At 39.0% G+C, this 20,401-nt stretch overlaps 1 protein-coding gene across 19 annotated transcripts in view; it reads left to right on the top strand.

Moving 5' to 3' along the window:
• Nucleotides 1-20,401, top strand: part of SLC4A7 (solute carrier family 4 member 7) — a 68,976-nt gene that overhangs the window by 6,962 nt on the left and 41,613 nt on the right. For 15 of the 19 annotated variants that reach the window (XM_083705558.1, XM_083705555.1, XM_083705561.1 and 12 more), the window contains one exon: nucleotides 17,527-17,608. In XM_083705558.1, the coding sequence (XP_083561684.1) occupies nucleotides 17,527-17,608 (82 nt within the window). Of the gene's footprint in view, nucleotides 1-9,193; nucleotides 9,438-15,157; nucleotides 15,278-17,526; nucleotides 17,609-20,401 lie in introns of those variants that run through there. The other 4 variants (XM_083705553.1, XM_083705550.1, XM_083705554.1 and 1 more) reach the window with 3 other exon arrangements.

The raw sequence follows: 20,401 nt of genomic DNA, 5'->3' as shown, positions 1-20,401 counted from the left end.
CATAAAATGGTTAGAAACTATTTGACCTGCCTAGTAAGATTCTGACAAGAGGTAGCTTGGTACAGTTCATCTGCTGAAAACCTTTGAACAAAATTGCTCACTCATAATATGTTCCGTTCTACTTCTGCCATTTCTGACTTGGGTAATTTTGAGATGTGTTCTTGTTGTCCCCCCCACCCCATCTCCTTTTTAAAATGAAGGCTGGGAATGTCAGCCCAGGACTTCTAACATATTTGAATATGCAGTTTACAAAAACTTCCAAATAATTATATATCTCACTTCAAGTTGAAACATAGTTTAGAGGTGCCTCTGCTTCAGTGAGAATTTTTGTTGTTTATGGTTTAGTTTGCTTTTACAAATATAGGATGTTCTGTTGCAGAGGCACTAGAGGGCACTGCTCTCATATCTTGGTTAAGAGAAATCCTGTGTTACGAAAATACACATAATATGTGGAAAGCCAGTGAGGGCTTCATTTATAACATTTTAGGCTGTAATTCTATACATAATTACCTGGGAATAAGCCCCATTGAACTCAGTTGGAGGTTTTAGATGAGCTGAGATGTAAGTAGTGAATAAAGAAGAAATCATGAAGGAGGAATATACACAAATAGCCAAGGTAAGATGGGCCCAGAGCTCAGAATGAACTCAGGCTTGCAAGAGAAGTTAGAACATGGGTAGGCAAACTAAGGTCCGGGGGCCGGATCTGGCCCAATCCCCTTCTAAATCTGGCATGCGTTTAGTCTGGGAATCAGTGTATTTTTACATGAGTAGAATGTGCCCTTTTATTTAAAATGCATCTCTGGGTTATTTGTGGGGCATAGGAATTCGTTCCCGCCCCCCCCAATATAGTCCGGCCCCCCACAAGGTCTGAGGGACAGTGGACTGGCCCCCTGCTGAAAAAATTTGCTGACCCCTGGGTTAGAAGTAAAAAAGGTTTTGTGGCTATGTTCAAAGCAAGAGGAAGAACAATCAAGTAGTAGGTCCCTTGCTTGGAGAAGATGGGGAAATGCTCATTAACTCATTATCTTGGAAAAACTGACAAGTGGGGTGTCTCAGGGTACTGCCCTAGGCCTGTTGTTGTTCAAATTCATTATAAACAACTTGGATGAAGGAATTGAGGGGATGCTCATCAAATTTGCAGATGATACCAAACTAGGAGGGGTAGCCAAAGCCACTGAAGACATTATCTGGATTCAAGATGACCTTAGCAGACTGGAGAACTGGGCCAAAATGAATTTCAAGAGGGACAGATGTCAGGTTCTACACTTAGGCAGGAAGAACCAGCTGCAAAAATATAAAATGGAGGTAGGCCCTTCCAACTCTGTGATTTTGTGACATCTGGTTTACCAGTAGGACTTGTGAAAAGGATCTAGGGGCTTAGTAGATCACAAGTTTAACATGAATTTATAGTATGATGCTGCAACAACAACAACAACAACAACAAAAACAAAAAAAACAACACCTAATGTTATTTTAAGCTGCATCAACAGAAGTATAGTGTCCTGACCAAGAGAAATAATAGTCCTACTCTATTCTGCCTTGGTCAAACAGACCATACCTGGAGTACAGTCTCCAGTTTGGGGCACTATGAATTAAGAAGGAATGTGTGCAGAGGAGGTTGACCAAGATAATCAAGAGTCTGGAAACCAAGCCTTATGAGGAACAGTTGAGGGAGTTGGATCTGTTTAGCTTGGTAAAGAGGAGACTGAGAACATATATGATAGCAACCTTCAAGTATCTAAAGGGCAGTCACATGGAGGATTGAGTGTTTTCTCCTGTTCTGGAGGCTAGGACCCAAAATAATAGATTCAAGTTACAAGAATATACATTCTGACTAAACATAAGGAACAGGAAGAACTTTCTGTCACTAAGAGCTGTTCGACAGTAGAACAGCCTCCCATGAGAAGTGGTGGACTCTTCATCCTTGAGGTTTTTAAGCAGAGGCCGGATGGCCATCTGTCACGTATGATCTAGTTGAGATTCCTGCTTAGGGGGTTGGATTAGATGACCCTCGGGGATCCCTTCCAGCTCTACAGTTCTGTGAGTCTCTGATTTGACTTCTGAGTACAGTCGTTCCTCCCTTTGCGTCTGGAATTTGTTCCGGAGCCCTGGATGCTCAACGAAAGGGACACTCAACAAAGTGCTGCTCTGTGCATGCACGAAGCGTGATTTAGCACTTCTACGCATGCGGCAAACCCGGAAGTACCGAAACTGGGTACTTCCGGGTTTGCCACGGACACTGGACGAAGTGGACCCTAAACAGGAAGGACTCAAAACGAGGTACCACTGTAGATGTGTCAGATTACACTGCACACTTGGCACTCCTGAAGCTAGTATCTTGGTCATGGCAATAAGCCATACTTGTGAATAGATACAGCTATTCTTTTCTTCATATATAAAGCCTTCAGCGTGTTGTGGGGTACTTAAAGTGTGTGTGGACAGGATACACGGATCATACTTCAACTACAAATAAAACTTAACTAGTTTGACATCTATGGAAATTGAAGTGCACTTGTGCTAATAGCAGAAAGGGTGCTGCAACAGGTAATGAACCTAGGTAGTGATCTAGTTAGCACAGAGAGCCAAACCATGACTTAGCATGAATGAGAATACATGCAGGTTGTTGGAGCAAAGTTTGCAGCCACAGTGCTCCTTCTGAGCCATGATTTGTTTTAAAATTGTGTTCAAACCCAGGCTTGTGGTTTGTACCTTCAGACAAACTCCAAGTGATAAGTCAAGAACAATTTTTTTTTAACAGCTTGTGACTTGCTTGTCTCACTCCCAACATTCAGGTGCAATGCTTTACCAAACCATGGCTTTTCCCTGGGTAGCATGAGAGCAGAACGGCTGAGCGCAGAACACCTGAGTGAGGAGCAATATAGCTTTGATCTTTGCTTGAGCAACCTGCACATAACTGCCAAACCCTGGTTTAGCTTAGTGTTAAGTGCAAGTGGGGTCATTGTGTTCTTTAAAATATCTGCTTGTGTATAAAATATGTGTTTGGAATGTGACTGGAAGCATATCACAGGCATTCAAATAGCTTTTGTATAATGATTCCAAATTATTACTTGCTTCTTTGTTTCTGGTACATATGTATGTGTGGTGGTTCCTCTTCAGACTGTAGTGTTAAGTGTTGATAGCAAAAAAAAAAGGTGATTTAAAAATATTGCTTGATACTAATTTTTCATGAGCAATGGGATTCAATAGAATATTTAATATAGTGATGAACAGCATATGCAGTATTTTGGATTCAAAATATACTGAAATAAAGTCTCAAGTCTTGCTTCAGATGATCTAATGAGAGACCATTTATATGAATGTGAAAGTGTGTGTTTGTAATCAAGAAAAGAGGAATGCCTTGCTTCCATAGGTGGTCATAATATCAGCAGGGTAAAAGATGCTTATTCTTGAGGCTAGCTTTATGTTGCCAGGAGATTGAGAAAAGGAGCGGCTGACATTATCTGACAGTTCTTTTCCTTCAGCAGCTCTGATGATCTTCTTAAGAAAATAATTTATTATTTGCTCTGGCAATAATCACTTTTGCCTAGTCAGGGGAGATTGTAGAAGCAATTAAGAACTGCTCTCATGTTTTCAAATTTTGAATGTCTGGTGAATGCATTTAGTTCATATGACAATTTGTATGACATTTAGATTAGTGCACAAAAGAACATGCTTGAAATTGAGGTCTAGAGTTGTACTCTGGTTCAGAGGAAAGCTTGGGATATACTATCAGCAATACTTCAGAGGAACACATTGTGAGTTGAGTTCTCTTTATTTTTATTGAGTGTAAAGCTAAAGTGGCACAGGCCTATGCTAAACAGAGTCTATTCCTAACTCCTGAAGTAGTAGTAGCTTAGTACAGTATGTTCTGTCACAGTGATGGAAGGAGGACCAAGCTGGAAATGCCAAAAAGTGCTTCTGCTGATTGACCTAGTTCTATAAGAACAAAATCTATTTGTTTCACTCTTTGTTGAGACTTGATCATTCAGTGTATCTGCACTATCTTTCTTCAAGTCACACTGCTGCTAGTGTTCACTTAAATTAATCATCTGTAATGGAATCTACTTAAGCAGCGTTTTGGAAACTGCAAGCTGCTTAGTGTAGTGAAAAATAGACTCTTAAAATCAGATTATATGATATGCAATTTCTAATTACTCTTGGCTATTACTCTTGCCTATATTTGAATACCCTAGGCAAGGCAGTGGCATGTTTTGAATTGAAGGACAATGGTTCTTCCCCCACTTCCCTCTCCAGTTCAAGAGACAATAAAATCAATTTAGCGGGTATATCAGGCCTTTTACAAATCTAATTATATGCTGCTAAACAGCAAGGGCCCCAAAGGCCAAAATGGAAATTTTTACATATTTCACTCACTAGAGCTTGCGTAGTTAATTATATAGCTGTTCTTGCTCACACACTTGTCAGTCTCTGATTATAGTGACCACCAGCCATTTGAAATTAATTTTGTATTATTTGCCTATAGGGATGGGGTTGGTCCTGTGTCATTCTGTTCTGACAACCAAATTCCTATTTACCTAGTACTGGCCCACATGGAAAAGAATGGACCCTTAGTTCCATTTTCCTACCTATAGAGCTGGTAATGGTCCTGTGCCATTCTGTCTGTCAGTTTATTTACCTAGTACCAGCCCATATACCAAAGAATGGACCTTTGGTTTCTGATTTCTGAATTACATATTGGGAAATGTTCTTTATAATGTCCCCAAGGCCATCAATAGTATATATATTTTTACAGTGTTGGAAATAATTCCTGTGCATGTGCTATTTGATTAATACTTTCATTTGACTTCATAACTGGAGAGTCTACCCACCCAGTATTTAAAAACTGAAATGTGCAAAATCATTTCTTTCATAAAGGATATGCAAGCACTGGCAGTGTACAGAGATGAATTGTCAATCCCCATTCAGCCATGAAGCTCACTTGGTGACCATGGGCAAGCCACACTGCCTCTCAGCCTACCCTACGTCAAAGGGTTCTGGTGGGGATTAAGTGAGGTGGGGAGGTCCTTGTATGCTACCTTGTGGTCCTTGGAGAAAAAGGTGGGACATAAGTGCAGCAAACAAATAATCATTTTGTTGTTCCTCAAATGTATCTGCAAATGTTTAGAACAGTGCCTTACAACATGAAGGTGTCAGGGAACTGCCATCGGAGGGACAGGTGGTGGAGAGGCTCCAGGAGAATAGGAGAGACTCTACAGCAGAAGAAGGAACCAGTAGGGGGAGAGCAGGAGTTCCAGCGGAAAGGGAATCGGGGGAGAGGCTCTGGGATACTTCTAGTGAGAATAGTGAAGAGGTAACAAGACCCCCGTTAGGAACTCCCACCCTTCGCCGGAAACTGTCACGCAGAGAGTCACGAAGGCGCATGTCCGTCAAACAGCTTTTATGTTGGAGTAAGTTCCGTAGACCCCCACTGTCAGATTCTACCAGCGACTGACGGAGTCATGCTTTGGGGGCTCCGTTAGTGCCTAGGTTTGGGTGACCAGCCAAACCCCAGAGGGATCAAGCTTTTACGCACAAGCAGCTCATTATCCCATCACAGAAGGTATTTCGTATATTTCAAAAACTTGAGTAAAGCCAAACAAAACTCACAGAAATAGTGTATTAGTAGAAACATATGTTTGAAAATAAGCGGTTCAACCCATTTCATTTCATTTATAAACTATATATCACATTTATCACTCAACTCTTGTGTTGTATATCAATATTGGCATATATTAAAAGAGTGGACAAAAATGAGCAACATTTCCCAAAAGTCAGTTACCCTGTATATCATATTCCTTCTGTTATTGTTTTAGCACTTTTTAAATACTTCTTTTCAAGAACCTTCACTCTCTGGTTCAGAAGTTCATACTGGGATAATTTCGGTAGATAAGTATAAGCAGATAAGAATAAAAGTGTGCAAGTCAACTTACTAAGGTTGGCAGTGGCAACAACTCTTATTCCATTAAATGAGCACAGCAATGTCATATGGACCTAGCTTTCAAAAGCAGTCTTTTCCCTCGGTTTGAAAATTGTCTGAATGCCTTGGCTCTTCTGTCATTTCCTTTACTCTGTGGCATAACAAATGATCGGTTTGTGAACAGCTATGAGGACTGTATGTGGATCAGTAGAGAACTTCGGAACCAGGCTTTTTGATTCTTCCTATCATGCCTGTATTGTTTTGTGACAGTCTTAAAAGCTTTATTCTCTCTGGAGTTTTTTTTTTTTTTTTTTGAGGAGATGGAGAAGTAGTTGCTGCAGTACCACATTGGTCTAGGTAGAAGTAGGAAGCAAGTGATATTTGAAAGCTTTCAACAAAAGTAGCTCTCACATCTGTAGGAACTTATGAAAGACTGAGCATTCACTTGACAAACAAAAAGCAATGTTCAGCACTGGTGCTGAATTTTTCTGACATTGTCCAGAATGTGGGTCTCTGTGTGTTCATCCCACCCCGCTCCATTCCTTTGAAAGCTGATGATGTACCATCATTCAATTTATTAGTTGACATTATAGTATCTAAAAACTCTTTATTTTTAAGGGAATTCACCATTTGTTTTAAGTTTGACAATAGATATTTGCTCACGTGCACACACACATAGATATACTTTTGTATATCATTCTGGGATTTAAATTTTTTGAAGTGGTTTATAAGTATTATAAACAATAATTAAACAGCCCCAACTGTAAAGGTTACATCATACTTCTCAGCCTTGCATTACTGTATATTTATGCGTGGTATAGCAAATGTGCAGATTTGAAATTTGGCTTTGTAAAAAATGCACTCGTTAAACAGTTATCCTTTTTCGGTGTAGCCTTTTAAGGGTGTGTTTATAAAATGTTCCATTCTATTTTAGGAATCTAGTTTAAGAACCAGGTATTATATAATAACCTGGTCCTTGGTTAACATTATGGTTACTTCTTGTTTAGCATTTGGTCCTTAAAATAAAAAATGTGGTAGAGCAGCCTTTAAACTAATAGGGTGGGGGCCATTTCATTCCAGGGATGAGGAGTAAAATGTTTATCATTTTTCAAATGGGGGATAGGTACAGCGAGGCATTGAGAAAGCAGGGGCACATGCTAACTATTAGAGAAGCAAAGGCACCATAGGGTAAAACCCATATGCCAAAGACCAAACACACTAGTTATGGGTGTTTATATGCTACTGCTGGAGCCTGTGAGCCAAAATGGACATTAGCTAGAGTCTTTGGTTTTGAGAGAAGAGCATAGATATAATGGACATAAGGGAAACTTGGTGGACTGGAAAAAAACACCCTGTTAGACCTGGTTATCTCTGTTAAAAAGTATATAGGAAAGACAGGGAAGGTTATGCTGGAGGTGCTGTAATCCCATACCTCAAAGAGGGCATAAAGTCCAGCAAGATAGAAATCCTCAAAAGGGTAGATTTCACAGAGTTGCTGTGGGTGGAAATACCAGGCCCAAAGAATAATTAGTACTATTGTCCAGTGAAAAAAACACCCAGGTTGATCTTGAGATGGAGAATGAAATCAAGAAGGCATGAAAAATAGGATGTAATGTAGTAATAAGGTAAAGGGACCCCTGACTATTAGGTCCAGTCGTGGCTGACTCGGGGGTTGCGGCGCTCATCTCGCTTTATTGGCCAAGGGAGCCGGCGTACAGCTTCCGGGTCATGTGGCCAGCATGACTAAGCCGCTTCTGGCGAACCAGAGCAGCGCACGGAAACGCCGTTTACCTTCCCGCCGGAGCGGTACCTATTTATCTACTTGCACTTTGACGTGCTTTCGAACTGTTAGGTTGGCAGGAGCAGGGACTGAGCAACAGGAGCTCACCCTGTCGCGGGGATTCGAACTGCCGACCTTCTGATCGGCAAGTCCTAGGCTCTGTGGTTTAACCCACAGCGCCACCTGCGTCCCAGTGTAGTAATAAGTGACTTCAAATACTCTAATGTAGACTGGCTACATGTGTCACAGTCATGACGAAGAGATAAAAATTTCTTGATACCCGAAATGATTGTGTCCTAGAATAGTTTCTCATGGAACCAGTCAGTGACCCTGGACTTAATCTTAAGTGACACTGAGGACCTGGTGTGGGATGTAAGTGTTGTTAAACCAATAAGGAGCAGTGGCCATAGTGCTATGAAATTCAACACACACACACACAAAATTGTTTGTTATATAAATATTTTAAAGGTTTGGTTTTTACAGTAACATGTTTTTAATATTTTTTTGGGAGCTGCCCAGAGTAGTTGGGCCAGCCTGGTCAGATGGGCAGCATAGAAATAAAATAATAATAATAATAATAATAATAATAATAATAATAATAATAATTTTTAAAAAATCATTTCATTCATTTAATTCATCGCCATTTTATAGAGGTAGTGAAGTCCACCAAGTTGGATGCCTTTGAAACTTGATTAGGTCGAAATCATGAAGGGTAAGGCTGTCTTGGTTTCTAGCCATTTTGACTATGTTCTGCCTCCACTGTCAGAAGCAATATGCCTCTGATTACCAGTTGCTGGTAATCTCAGATGGGCAGAGTGCTGTTGCCCTGATGGCCTGCTTGTGGGCTTCCTATAGGCATCTGATTGGCTGCTATAAGAATTGGATGTCAGCCTTATGTTCTTAAACTCTGGGGTAAGAAAGTGTATTGTTAAGAAGACCAAAATTAGTTATAAACCACAATTTTGGTTTCTTACATAACGACAAGATAGTTTTTAGCAAAGTCCTCTTCCTGTCTACGTGGGAGGAGGAAAGGGGAGGGGGAGAGCACAGAAGCCTGCTCATGTATCTATCAAATGGTTTAGTGTTATGTGCAAACTAAACATATATAGGAACTTGTACCTTATATTTCGTTCCTTAGAAGCTATAGTTTGAAAAATGATTCTTGGCATCTGCTCTGTAATGGGAATTGATCTTCCTTCCCCCACCCTCCCACCTGCAGTACTTTTTATAGATCCCCAAAAGAGCTTTTCAGGCTCAACGTAGCTAGAAAATTGGCTTTTATGAATATATAAATGTGTACAGTGTTTGAGACCTTTTTTAGTTTGGGGATTTGAGTCAAACACAGTGACGATAAAACCTTGGGCCTTAACAGCAAAACATTCATATTGCAGGCCGTTTTTAGCTACTGCTGTAGCTAAACGTTAAGTCACAAACCACATAGTTTCAATTCCTTTTTTGGTGTTCCCTTGGTGGGAATTGAAGGCATGCCATGTTCCTCAATTCTGTTATTATGTGACCTGTGCTGGATGTAGTTACTGGCCTGGAAGACTAAGTATCTTTACAAGATAACTGGCTGCAACAGAGTGATTTATACAGCTGTACATCTGTGTTGGCTGTACTGTTATAAAGTAGTTATGTGTGGTCTGGTTTCTTCAGGCTCATAGCACTGCAAACTTGCACAAGGGCATTCTCCATTTCTTCAGTATCAGCATGGAAGGAACACATATAGACAAGGAGCTGGTAAATACTTCTTTCAAAGAAATAACATTTTAAAGTGGCTAGAACAGAACTCATGATAGTCACTCTTGTATGTCAGATTGCGTAAATAATTGTCTTGAAAACCTTTGTAATATCAGGGTTTAATATACATACAAATTTAGCTATATAGTTTTTTTATAAACTCCTTTAGCTTTATAACATGTGTGACTGAAAACTTTGACTCAAATACAATTAATATTACTACTTATTAACTCATCTCTTTAGAGAGGGCAGATTTTTTCAGGATTAATGTACGTTAGGAAATTGTACTAAAATGTGTTAAAAGTAGCGTCTTGTGAAATTACAGGTTTCTTGTCTAAACATACCTTCCACTACTTTCTTAGCACCCTTCTTTCCTTTGTTAGGTCTGTAGTAAACGTTTGACAATGTAAGATTCTTGGGCAGGTCATCTGTACATAATCAGGATTAGAAGCTCATCAGCATTCTTTGTGAAACTAGTATCATAGGACTTTTTCTCAGTATCATGTTCAGTAGAGGATAACTATTTAATTGGAAAACTGTATGGTTTAAAGTTAGTGAGAAAAAGCTTCCTGAGTTCCGTATTTGATAGAAGTTGCAGAACATGCCTAGATAGCTTTACTTAAGTGACTTATCAGTATGGAGGTATCCAACATTTAAAAAACATGTCTGATTCCAGTAGTCTCCTGGACTTCACTTTTCATTCCCCACTTATCATTCTGTTTTGCTATCTTCTAGGAATATATCTTGCTGTAGTAGATAATGTGGTTGCTAACTTGGATATTGATTTAATATGATTTAAGTCTAACCCTTCGTCATATTAAAAGATTTTTCATATGGCTGCATGTAAAGAAAATATGTTTGAGAATCTTAGAAAGTTTCTCAGTGGTATATCAGCTTTTGTTACATGAACAATTGTAATATAAAATCAGGTAAAGTCTGTCCATATTTGTAAGGTTTTTTTATGTTTCTGCTTTTGCACTGGATGATAGAAAGGTGGTCTTTAAGTTTTAGGCTGCTATCCTAACCCCAACCCTGCCTGCCAGAGGAGCCTTGTGTAGTGGTAAAGCCACTGCCACATCTGCTACCCAGCCACTTGCCCTGGGGGGGGGGGGAGGGCCAGGCCAGGGCTGGTGGCAGCAGCCGCAGCAGCATGATTGGGCTTGATACTTGCCAGCAAGAGCCATGAAAACAGCTTGTAATCCAGTTCATTCCAGGCCAGCACAGCACTGCCTCCTCCCTGCCCTTGTTTCATGTTACGAGTGTGTACATGGACCTGCATGTGCACAGCCAGCACTCATGCTCACTGCTGAGAGGTTTAGGATCTTTTCCTGGAGTTATAATGTGTGCTTGTTATGGATGTGCATTAACCCTTAATCTTATGCCCACAAGAAGCTGTTACTCAAAGAAATGAAGCTTGGTTTATTATATAAAACAGGAGCGACAGAATATATATGAAACTGTTGCTTTAGACAGCAAAGTTACAGGCTAAGCAGGTAGCAAATTGCATTACATACACACCTTAATCCAAGAGTAAAAGATTCCCTTATTCTAAAAGCCCTACAGAAGCTGCCATAAACCTACGCTAGGAGGAGTAGGGAAACGAAAGTATACTTGTCCTTAAAGTGAAGCAGCAGTGTGTTGAGACCTGGTTAAGTTCTATCCTGTGGAGCTATGAGGGCCAACTAGCTAATAGGTTTTTAAAAATACCCTTTTGCCGAGGCATACTAGTGGAGAGGGAAAGGGTCTGTGAAATGATTGATTCCTACCATTTCCATAATCTCTTCCAGACTTTCCTGCCTAGTTCTCACCTTGCCCATCTTTGGTCATCCTGTTCCTGTTTGCTTAACAAAAGGGTGAAAGACTTTGATGGTATCTGCACCTGCCCATCTCTGCCTGCCATCTGCCTTTAAATCACCTTACCATTGTGGGGATGGATCTCACTGAGGAGTTGAGTATCATGTACTTGAAAACAAAATTTGCATGTGTTAATCATCTGGTCAGATGTGGGTGAAGGCAGGATATGCCCAAAATGTGTTTCAGCAGGAGGCTTTTTCCATGATCACCACAGCTCATCATGAAGGATCTCATGTCATATTAGAGTTCTCTCAATCTTATGGTTAAGTCATGATCTGCTGAGATAAACCATATCATAAATTCAGATTAACACATACCTCCTTACATTTCCACTGGTGAATAACCCTCCAGCATGTATTGTGGCCACCTGTTCAGCAGATTTTCTTCTGAGTCCAAACCCCTTACTGCCTGGCATAATGGGATGGGGTGGATTGCCATGCCTGAAATACAAGTGTGTAAAAGTGTGTACTTGCTGATTTCTGCTGTCATAACACATACCCTGGTGAAATCCCTGTCAAATATAAACATGTACAGGTAGGTGATGAATTGGCCTTAAGTGTAATGCTACTTTTTGCCTTTAATGTAGGTAGTTTAGTGTGCATTTTTCACAAAGCAAAAATATTACAACTTTAGTTTTACATTACACATCTGTTAGATGAGCATTCTTTCAGCCAACAGCATTAGTTCAATTAAAAGTTGTGATGTTTTTAAAAGTGATGGGAGAACACTTAAAGTTATTTGAGAATGCTAATCAAATTAAGGACATGTTTTGATCAGAATAAACTTACATTTATTTTAAGGTATCTTACTTTTCTTAGAAGACTCGCTGATTAATATTAAACAGTGCAAATTGTTGGTGGAAATGCATACTTCAAAGTGTTTCTGCATTTTATGGATCCTTTTAGTTTCTCCTTTCTGTCTCTGTTCTGATTTAGTTCTATTGCCTGCAGTCTGTTTCATCTCAGTAGGAATTGCAAAGACAATGAGAAACTCCTTCCCTATTTCCCCTTATATTTGCTTCAGTGTTAAAATGTCTTGTGGTAACCTCAGGTGGGAGCTATGATGTCAGAAGCTTACAAACACAGTAAGATGAATGCAAATTAGGAGTGCCTTCTGACATGACTGATGTAAGTAAGTGCAAAGCTGATTGTAATGGCACACAAAAAATCTGTAAGTTTATCTGGACTGTGACAACCAGGAAAACATTCCTGGAAATGTGGAAAAATGCCTGGAACAACAGTTTATTATGTTGAAGCATCTTCTATACAAGGGAAGGCTAATATAATTGCGGCAGTTTTTTGTTTTTGTTTTTTTTTAAAGACAACAAATGGGGCAGGTATGCTTGAGATCGATAACATTTTGAACAGTATGAAGAGAGAGAAAGTTGTTTTCCTTCAACAATACTAAAACTCAGGGTCATGCAATAAAGCTGATTGGCAGCAGGTTGAAGGCTTTTAACATGATACATGGTTATGAAATTCACTGCCAAATGATTTTGTAAGATCCAGTATCTTAAACAGCTTTAAAAAGTACTAGAGAAATTCTTGGTCAGCATATTACCTATCATGCTGCTATTTTTCAGCAAACGGGTCTTTATTTAAGTCGAATTTTTGCCTAATTCTATTGTGTCAGAACATGTAACAGCTTGTAAAGACTGCAAAGCCCCTCTTATTCAGCTTTCTGATGAGCCAATCCTTTTTCTACATGGAATTGGACTACTGTGGAAGCTAAATAGGTTTGTATAAACCTCGCTACCTTTCAGTTACATACTTTTGAGACACAGAAAAGTATAGTAAGACACAGAGCAGAACGTGACTTTCATGATGTGTCCTAGAAAGCTGCAAATTCAACAATGTGTTGAGCAAGTTTTACTTGCACATTATTAAGTATTGGAAACCTATATGACTAAGTTCTGTTTATAGTAACAGATATAGTATATTGAAGACTAAGGATTATAGTTTAAGCAGAAAATTAGTTCCTAACTCAGAGCTTTGTTAATTTAAAGTTGTTTGACAAAAAAATATTGAGAATGGGATTAAGGCTACTACTATTTAATGGAATAATCTCAGTGTATTTGTATTGTAATTGTTAAAAACAGGCATGCCTTTAATGCCTTGGGAAGGTTTACAAGGGCACACATGCCTTTCAGTAATCTAATCTATAGACAGGCTGCTTTCACATGATATAATTTTGAAGGCCACTTCTTTATGAGTGAGCAGGCAAAGAACGCCTGTTTCATATTTGTCAATCAAGACTAAGGACACTAAATTACAATGTTGGTATAAACAGCATTCTAAAACACATTTTTCCCCTCTGGCATAGTGTAAGCAGTTTTGTTGCTTTTAATTAAAGCAACATTGCAATAATCAAACCTCATAATGAATTGAAAATTAATCATCAAATGGTAGTATTAATAACCAAATAAGAGAGGGAAATGTAAATATAAATACAAATGCAAAAGCTTGTGGAACCATACAGCTGATAAATAATTAGCCTTCAGTCCTACCTCCTGAATTAGAACATTTTTATGACTCCAACCTGAAACGAGAATTTATGTAGGCTGTTTCTGCCTTCTCTGAGTTACTAAGACAACTTCATCATTTGGTAATGTCTCAACATTGGCTCCAATTAGTTGTGGTCATCTTTTTTTTAAAAAAAATATTAACTATTTCTTAGTTCACAAAAATACGTGCATTGTCTCTTTTTTCAAGTTGCGTTTTCTACAGATCTGTTTCATTTGTTGTGAGACTTCAGTATTGCATACAGTGTTAGGTTAGGAAGAAAAGAGAGGGAAAGGGGGGGGAAAATAGTGAGTGGGTTAGGGTGGCAATGCTTCTATTCTTCTACTTAGTGTATGTGTGCGGTTTTGTGTCAGCGTCACATGTGGGTTCTCTTACAATTCGCTTGCTGTATTTCCTTGGTGGTGAGAGAGGTTGGGGATGGTCTAGGGTGTGGTTGGTTCTCTTTGGCTGTAGTTGTGGCCATCTTAAATTTCTTTGTGGTGCTTTATGCACCCCTCATCTAACCTTAATATACTTTTGGATTTGTCCAAAGTACATTAAGGAGATCTTGTTTTTAACATTGCACTACTTGTTTTTAAAGTTCTTAAATACTTTAGCATTGTATAGTAAGAAGCATAGAATCATAGAATTGTAGAGTTTGAAGGGACACCGAGGGTCATCTAATCCAACCCTTGGTAGGGCAGGAATCCTGTCCACAGGCATCCCTGGGTGGGCTCAAACTACCAACCTTCTGGTTAGCAGCCAGACACACTGACACACGTGCCACAGAACATTAATGATGTTCAAATGCTGTTGAGTCCAGTTGTCCAGCAGCCCTAGATAGTGGTCAAAGAGGATGGGAGTTGTAGTCTAGTAACATCTGGAGGGTCACAGGTTCTCATCTCCTGGTATGCGCAGATGACTTTGATTAAAAATAAAAATATATATATTTATTTATACCTGTCTTCTTCCCTGACGGGACTCAAGGTGGCTTGCAGATAAAAATAAGAGCTACTAAACACATAGGAAAAAACCATTAAAACACAAATAATTGATAGAATTAAAAATTATATGCATATATAAAATATATTAAAACCGTACTGATAATTATAATAAAAACATCATGGCACCAGTCTTTTCATTAAAAGCAATTTGTTTTCGAAGGCCTGTAAGAACAAGGAAGTCTTCATCTGCTGGTGGAAGGACAACCAGGAGGGAGCCGGTCTGTTTTCTCTTAAGGAGTAAGCAGCCATCAATAATTCTCTCTCTTGTGACCCTACCAAGCATGCAGTCATGATTGTGAATCATATCATAACTTAATATGTAACCTAAAAATGAACTTTTTTTCTGGCATTCTCCTTTTAGGAGTATCTAGCAGTATTTGCAAGATGCACTCTCATGACGGTTTTTTTCTAGAAGAAAAGAATCTTATCTTTTGTAGAGAAGACTGCATTCCACTCTAAGGCAAAAATGCTGGAAATAGAGGTAGTAATGAGGGGAAGAATCTGCATTTAATAATTTTAGTTATACTTAAGGCTTAGTTAGAGTGCGTGTGTGTGTGTGTGTATATATATATATATATAGAGAGAGAGAGAGAGGGGTAGTAATTGTCAGCATCGCCCTTGAGCCAGTACCACCAACTGGACTCATCCACTTCAGCCCCGACTGGGCTAGGCGAGCTGCGTAGCACTTCCAGAGACCACCTTCTGGACAGGAACAGGTCAAAGTGCTGTGGACTCACAGCTTAGAGTTGTGAGCACCGGATTCACTTCACAAGTAGACAGTCGTCACACAGCAGAGTATAGCAGAGTCTAGCAGAGCATATAAATGACTTGGAGAGCAGCTCTGTAGAATAACTTCTTTATTCTTTCTACAACTACTATACAACTATATACAGAGCTTAATGAGTTCTCTAAGCATAAAGAATGCTACACTACACTGAGCGTCTGCAGCTGCTCTTAGCAGCAACCTTATCTCTAGACACACTGACTGACTGACTGACTGGGTGCTGGAGTAGAATAAGTAGATAGCAGAACATGCCTCCTCCTGTCTGGAGAGTCAGCAGAGATCATCAGGAGATCATCAGGAGATTCTTGGATATGGGAGGGGTGAAATCTCAGTAATAAAGGGAATAATCTCTCTCTCTCTCTCTGTGTGTGTGTATGTATATATATGTGTATATGTGTCTATCTATTTATATGTATCTATATTGCCCTCAATGTTTGCCCACCCTTGGCATAGCCTCTATTTCTAGTGGGGTCTCCCTCATGTCACATTTTAGACTGTAAGCTCTTGAGAGCAAGGATTTGTTCTCTTAATACCATGTAGAGAGTCATGCACTCACTAAATAAATGAAATATTCTGAGCATTTTAGCTGTTTCTATTGCTACATTATATGATACAAGCAGGATTTTTGCCTTAGAGTGGAATGCACTCTATATATATGGCATGGCTTGTTTTTGAGAAACCTGTGCTGAGTCTTAGTAATCACAGCATTCTTTTCTAAAAGCTCACAGACCGACTTTCTAATTATCTATTCTAGGACCTGGTATCTATGTCAGTAGTTACCTGCGTCTTCATTCTCCCCCTTTTTGAAGATGGGAACAACATTTGTCCACCTCCAGTCCACAGGGACCTTATCTATTATCCAAGAATGCTCACAGATTATAGGCAGAGGTTCTGAGATTACATCTGCAAACTCTTTTAGTACCCTTGGGTCCAGCTCATCAGGCCCTATTTATCAATATTGACTATTTTTCACTTACACCAAATTTGTAATGATGGGGCTATGCATGGGGGACCAGGCCCATTAGTAGTATAGGAGGAGGGACAGGAATGGCTTGTGCAGCCCTGCAACCTTTCAATGTTTATGGGTTGTCTTGAACCCACTTCATCCCCATAAGGGCCTGATACAGAGAGGTCGTTATTTGTGTAAATCTGCCCAATGAGTTTTTGGCTAAGCCGTGATTGGAACTGTAAATTTTGTGCCTCTTGGCTTTCAGGTTTTTCCCAATATTATTCTTTCTCTTCCTCCCACTTGCCATTCAGAATCTTAAGTCTTTGCAATGCTACACTATTGCCAACTAATTATTAGGTTTTTGGAAGGAGAAATATCTACAGCTTAACTCTTTAAGAAATGTTGGAAGCCAGTAGTTAAATGGAAAACACTTTAATGCAGATTTAAGCTACAAAATCCATAATACGGAAATGCATTTAATGTTTAACTTGGCAGAAGTAAAAAGAGAGAGATATTATGTGCAACATAATGCCTTTTTAGGGTCGTTATAAAAATGTGTTTGCTAAATGCACAGCTTGAAAAAGAGGATATATTTGTGAAGCTTATTTTCACCCAAAGTTTTTAATGTTTCCTTTGAATCATGGTAGTTTCCCTTCCCTTTTTATAGAAGATGCACAGTCTGTTACTCAGTAACTCTTGTTTTCACATGCTAGACAAGCTTACACAAAACTATTAAGTTGGACTATGGCAGGCAATTGAAAATGGGGTATAAAACTGGCTTTCATTCCACTCAGGCTTTCTGGGCAACATGATGACTTGCCAAAAAACTTATACTAAAATATGCAGTTCCAGAAAATAACCCTGTGTTCTCTGTTGTTCCCAACCTTCTGAAGATGGTATGACAAGCAATTTTTGTCATAGTCATTTATAAAATGGAAACATAATTACGTAGATATGATTATAGTGTTAAAGTGGATGTCTGCTCTGTCTTTTTTAGGGTCATGATGAAGAAGCTGTTGTGGATACGGGCAAAATCAGCTCTACTATCAACACAAACTTTGAGAAAGAAGAACTAGAAAGTAAGTATATTTTTTCAGTCTCGTTAGGATTGTTATTTTTCCCAAGTTCAAAAGTAAAACATGTTAGAATCCTAGTGCTGCACTTGTGTTATCTGGTTTGTCATGGTTGCATCGAGGCCATTTGAAGTCATGCCTGGGATTTCCACCTAAGTTGTTAGTGTTCATTGCATCCAATATGCAAGATGAAGTCAGGTACAATTACCCTTTCTCCTTTCTAGCTCTATGCTTTGCCATCCTTTCTAGTGAAAGAGACAGGATTTGAGGTGCTCTGAGAACCTCAAGAGAGCCCAACACCAAAAAAACCCCTCCTGCAATCATCTCCAGTTTGGAGTAGAATCAGGGGTCAGAGAGTATCCCTGCAGTTGTGCTGTGCTTGGGATGTGCTTGTTGAATGGTTTAAAGGGTATTAGGATAGCTACTGATTTAAGCGCTCTTATGATTTGCTGAATATGTGGGAAATATTTGTAACTGGTTGTGGAAGAGAAACAAACTTATACAGGTAACCATGTAAAAGGGAGTATGCTATACGTGCAGGAACAAATCTAACTAAGTGACTTGCACTGTGCAACAGTGAAAGCTATCTACAAACTCAGGCACACACTTTACTAAGAACGCTTCACACAAAGAACTTGAAGATTTTAGTTGGACAGTAGACAATGATGCCATTTTGTGAAGTGAGCAGTCATCTGGTATTTGCTTATGTTATGAAATTTGGCTCCTGATGCATCCTTGAAAAACGATGGCTTGTGCCATCTGCTTTTTCCATGGCATAAGTCCAAACAAAGCTCATTAAGAAGAGGGGGCTACACTTGACTTTTACTTAGCTTCACTTAAGTTTTTCTTTGCCAGGTGTAACTGTGTTTACATTTAATAGTTCTATTATCTCGGATATGGGATACTATAAACTGTGCTCTTAATAATAGTGGCAGACTTTTCAATCTTGATTTTTGCTCTTTGACAGCAAAATATTCTTCTGTTTCTCTGTGTATGTTGGTTTAACATGTTAGCATAATGGAGAAATCCTTGAACATGTGTAAGAAAATGCCAAAGCTAGCCTGCAGTTTTAAGCAAAAATTGTTTTAAGTAGGCTCCATTGAAGCTAGAGTGCTATGCTTCATAGTTAATGAGTTTACAAAAGAGGTATTATATATATCTGAATGAATAGAATCAAGAAAGAAATTGTAATATTGAGTTGCCAGAGAAGGTAGACTTTTTTTATGAGACGATCCTTTGTTAGCGTAAGAATTTTCTGGGTGTTTTTTTTAAAATATAAGATTTTATGTTGCATATTACTAAGTTACAGGTATAATACAGTAATAATATAAAATTATTGGATAAAAAGTAGTGAATTGCTTTTTTAAAAGTGTATTCTGATGCTGTGCAAAAATCAGCTGATTTGGAATTGCCTTTAAAGTATTTTGTTTATTTTCTATGTATCATAAGTTTTCCATGGTGTGTGGTCTGAGTATATAGAGTAGAATAAGTAGTGAGCACCTTTTAAGAAATTTTAAAGTGACACCATTAATAACCTTAACTGGTAAATAGCATTTGTGGATTTTGTCAACTAAGCTTGGATAAAGTCATGTCTGATTAAACCAAACAACTGTCTCTGGAGCTATGTATACTAAATTTAGTGTCCTTCATTCTATTAATGCTGTTGAGTATTGGATTAAGCTAATTCGGTAACAAGCTTTGCTTGAGATTAGTATGGCACAGCCATTGTGGAAGTGGGGTTTCTGAAGGTCATTTAACAATTCAGCTGTATGCTTCGGACTATAAGGATTTTTTTTTTTTGTATATGACTTGAGACCATGGAATTTAAGGGAATTACTTAATATTTTTACATATGCATGATGTTCCTCTTCCCCTCCATCCCCCCTCTCTCCCACATACCCAGAGACTACATTGGGCATCATAGCTTCTTTGCAGTATGCCTCGGTGAAATGTGGTAGTAGTTTGAAGTTTTTGATGAAGGGGATACTATGGTTAATTAGATGCTTCTATTTATTTCATTGTGGCCACTACGAAGGGGAGAAGAGAGAACAGGCCGCGTATACAGGCAAAAGGCTCATTTATATCTCAGTTCCTTAAACTTGAGTTAGGATTATCTAAATTCATCTGGAACGTGCCATTCTAGTAGACCTTTCCTCAAGTAGATTTATTTGTAAAGAATTCTTACACACACACACACACACACACACCACACACCACACACACCAGTTCCTCTACAGTGTTCCTGTGTAAATTTCTTACTTTTCAATGTCTATTTTCTTTCTCTTTGAACTGTGGGTGTGATCAAGTTTGCTTCCTGCTTAAATTGCAGTGAAGTTGAACATCCTGCGTTTGACTTAGAAGCCAGGTTTGATGTCAAACTGCTGGCCAGCTGCAGCTGGGAACTGGACTCTTTTTCTGACCTAGACTTAGTTAAAAAACATGCAACAATTAAGTGAGGTGAGGCTCACAGCAAGTTCTAAATCACTTGCTTTGAAATTGAGAAGAATACCGATTTTGACAGTGTTCCAACCGACACCAGTTTATTAATTGTGATAGACATTGACCATAGCACACATGGTCTTGACAATTTCATTGCAGGCCAGTTTAGATGTTCGAGTTCAGTGCTGCGTCCCACCACCTTCTTTATTTATTTATTTATTTATTAAATTTCTATGGCACCCTTCACTCGAGCATCAGAGGGCAGTTTACAACATAAAAAACACAAAAATACATAAACATAGTAACAAAACCAATACCCCCCCCCCAAGTTTCACTAGCTAAGAGCCTATGAGAAGAGGA

This window comes from Podarcis gaigeae, assembly GCF_964106915.1.
Source record: "Podarcis gaigeae genome assembly, chromosome: 12".
Lineage (NCBI taxonomy): Eukaryota > Metazoa > Chordata > Lepidosauria > Squamata > Lacertidae > Podarcis > Podarcis gaigeae.
This window is presented reverse-complemented; position numbering and strand designations above follow the sequence as displayed.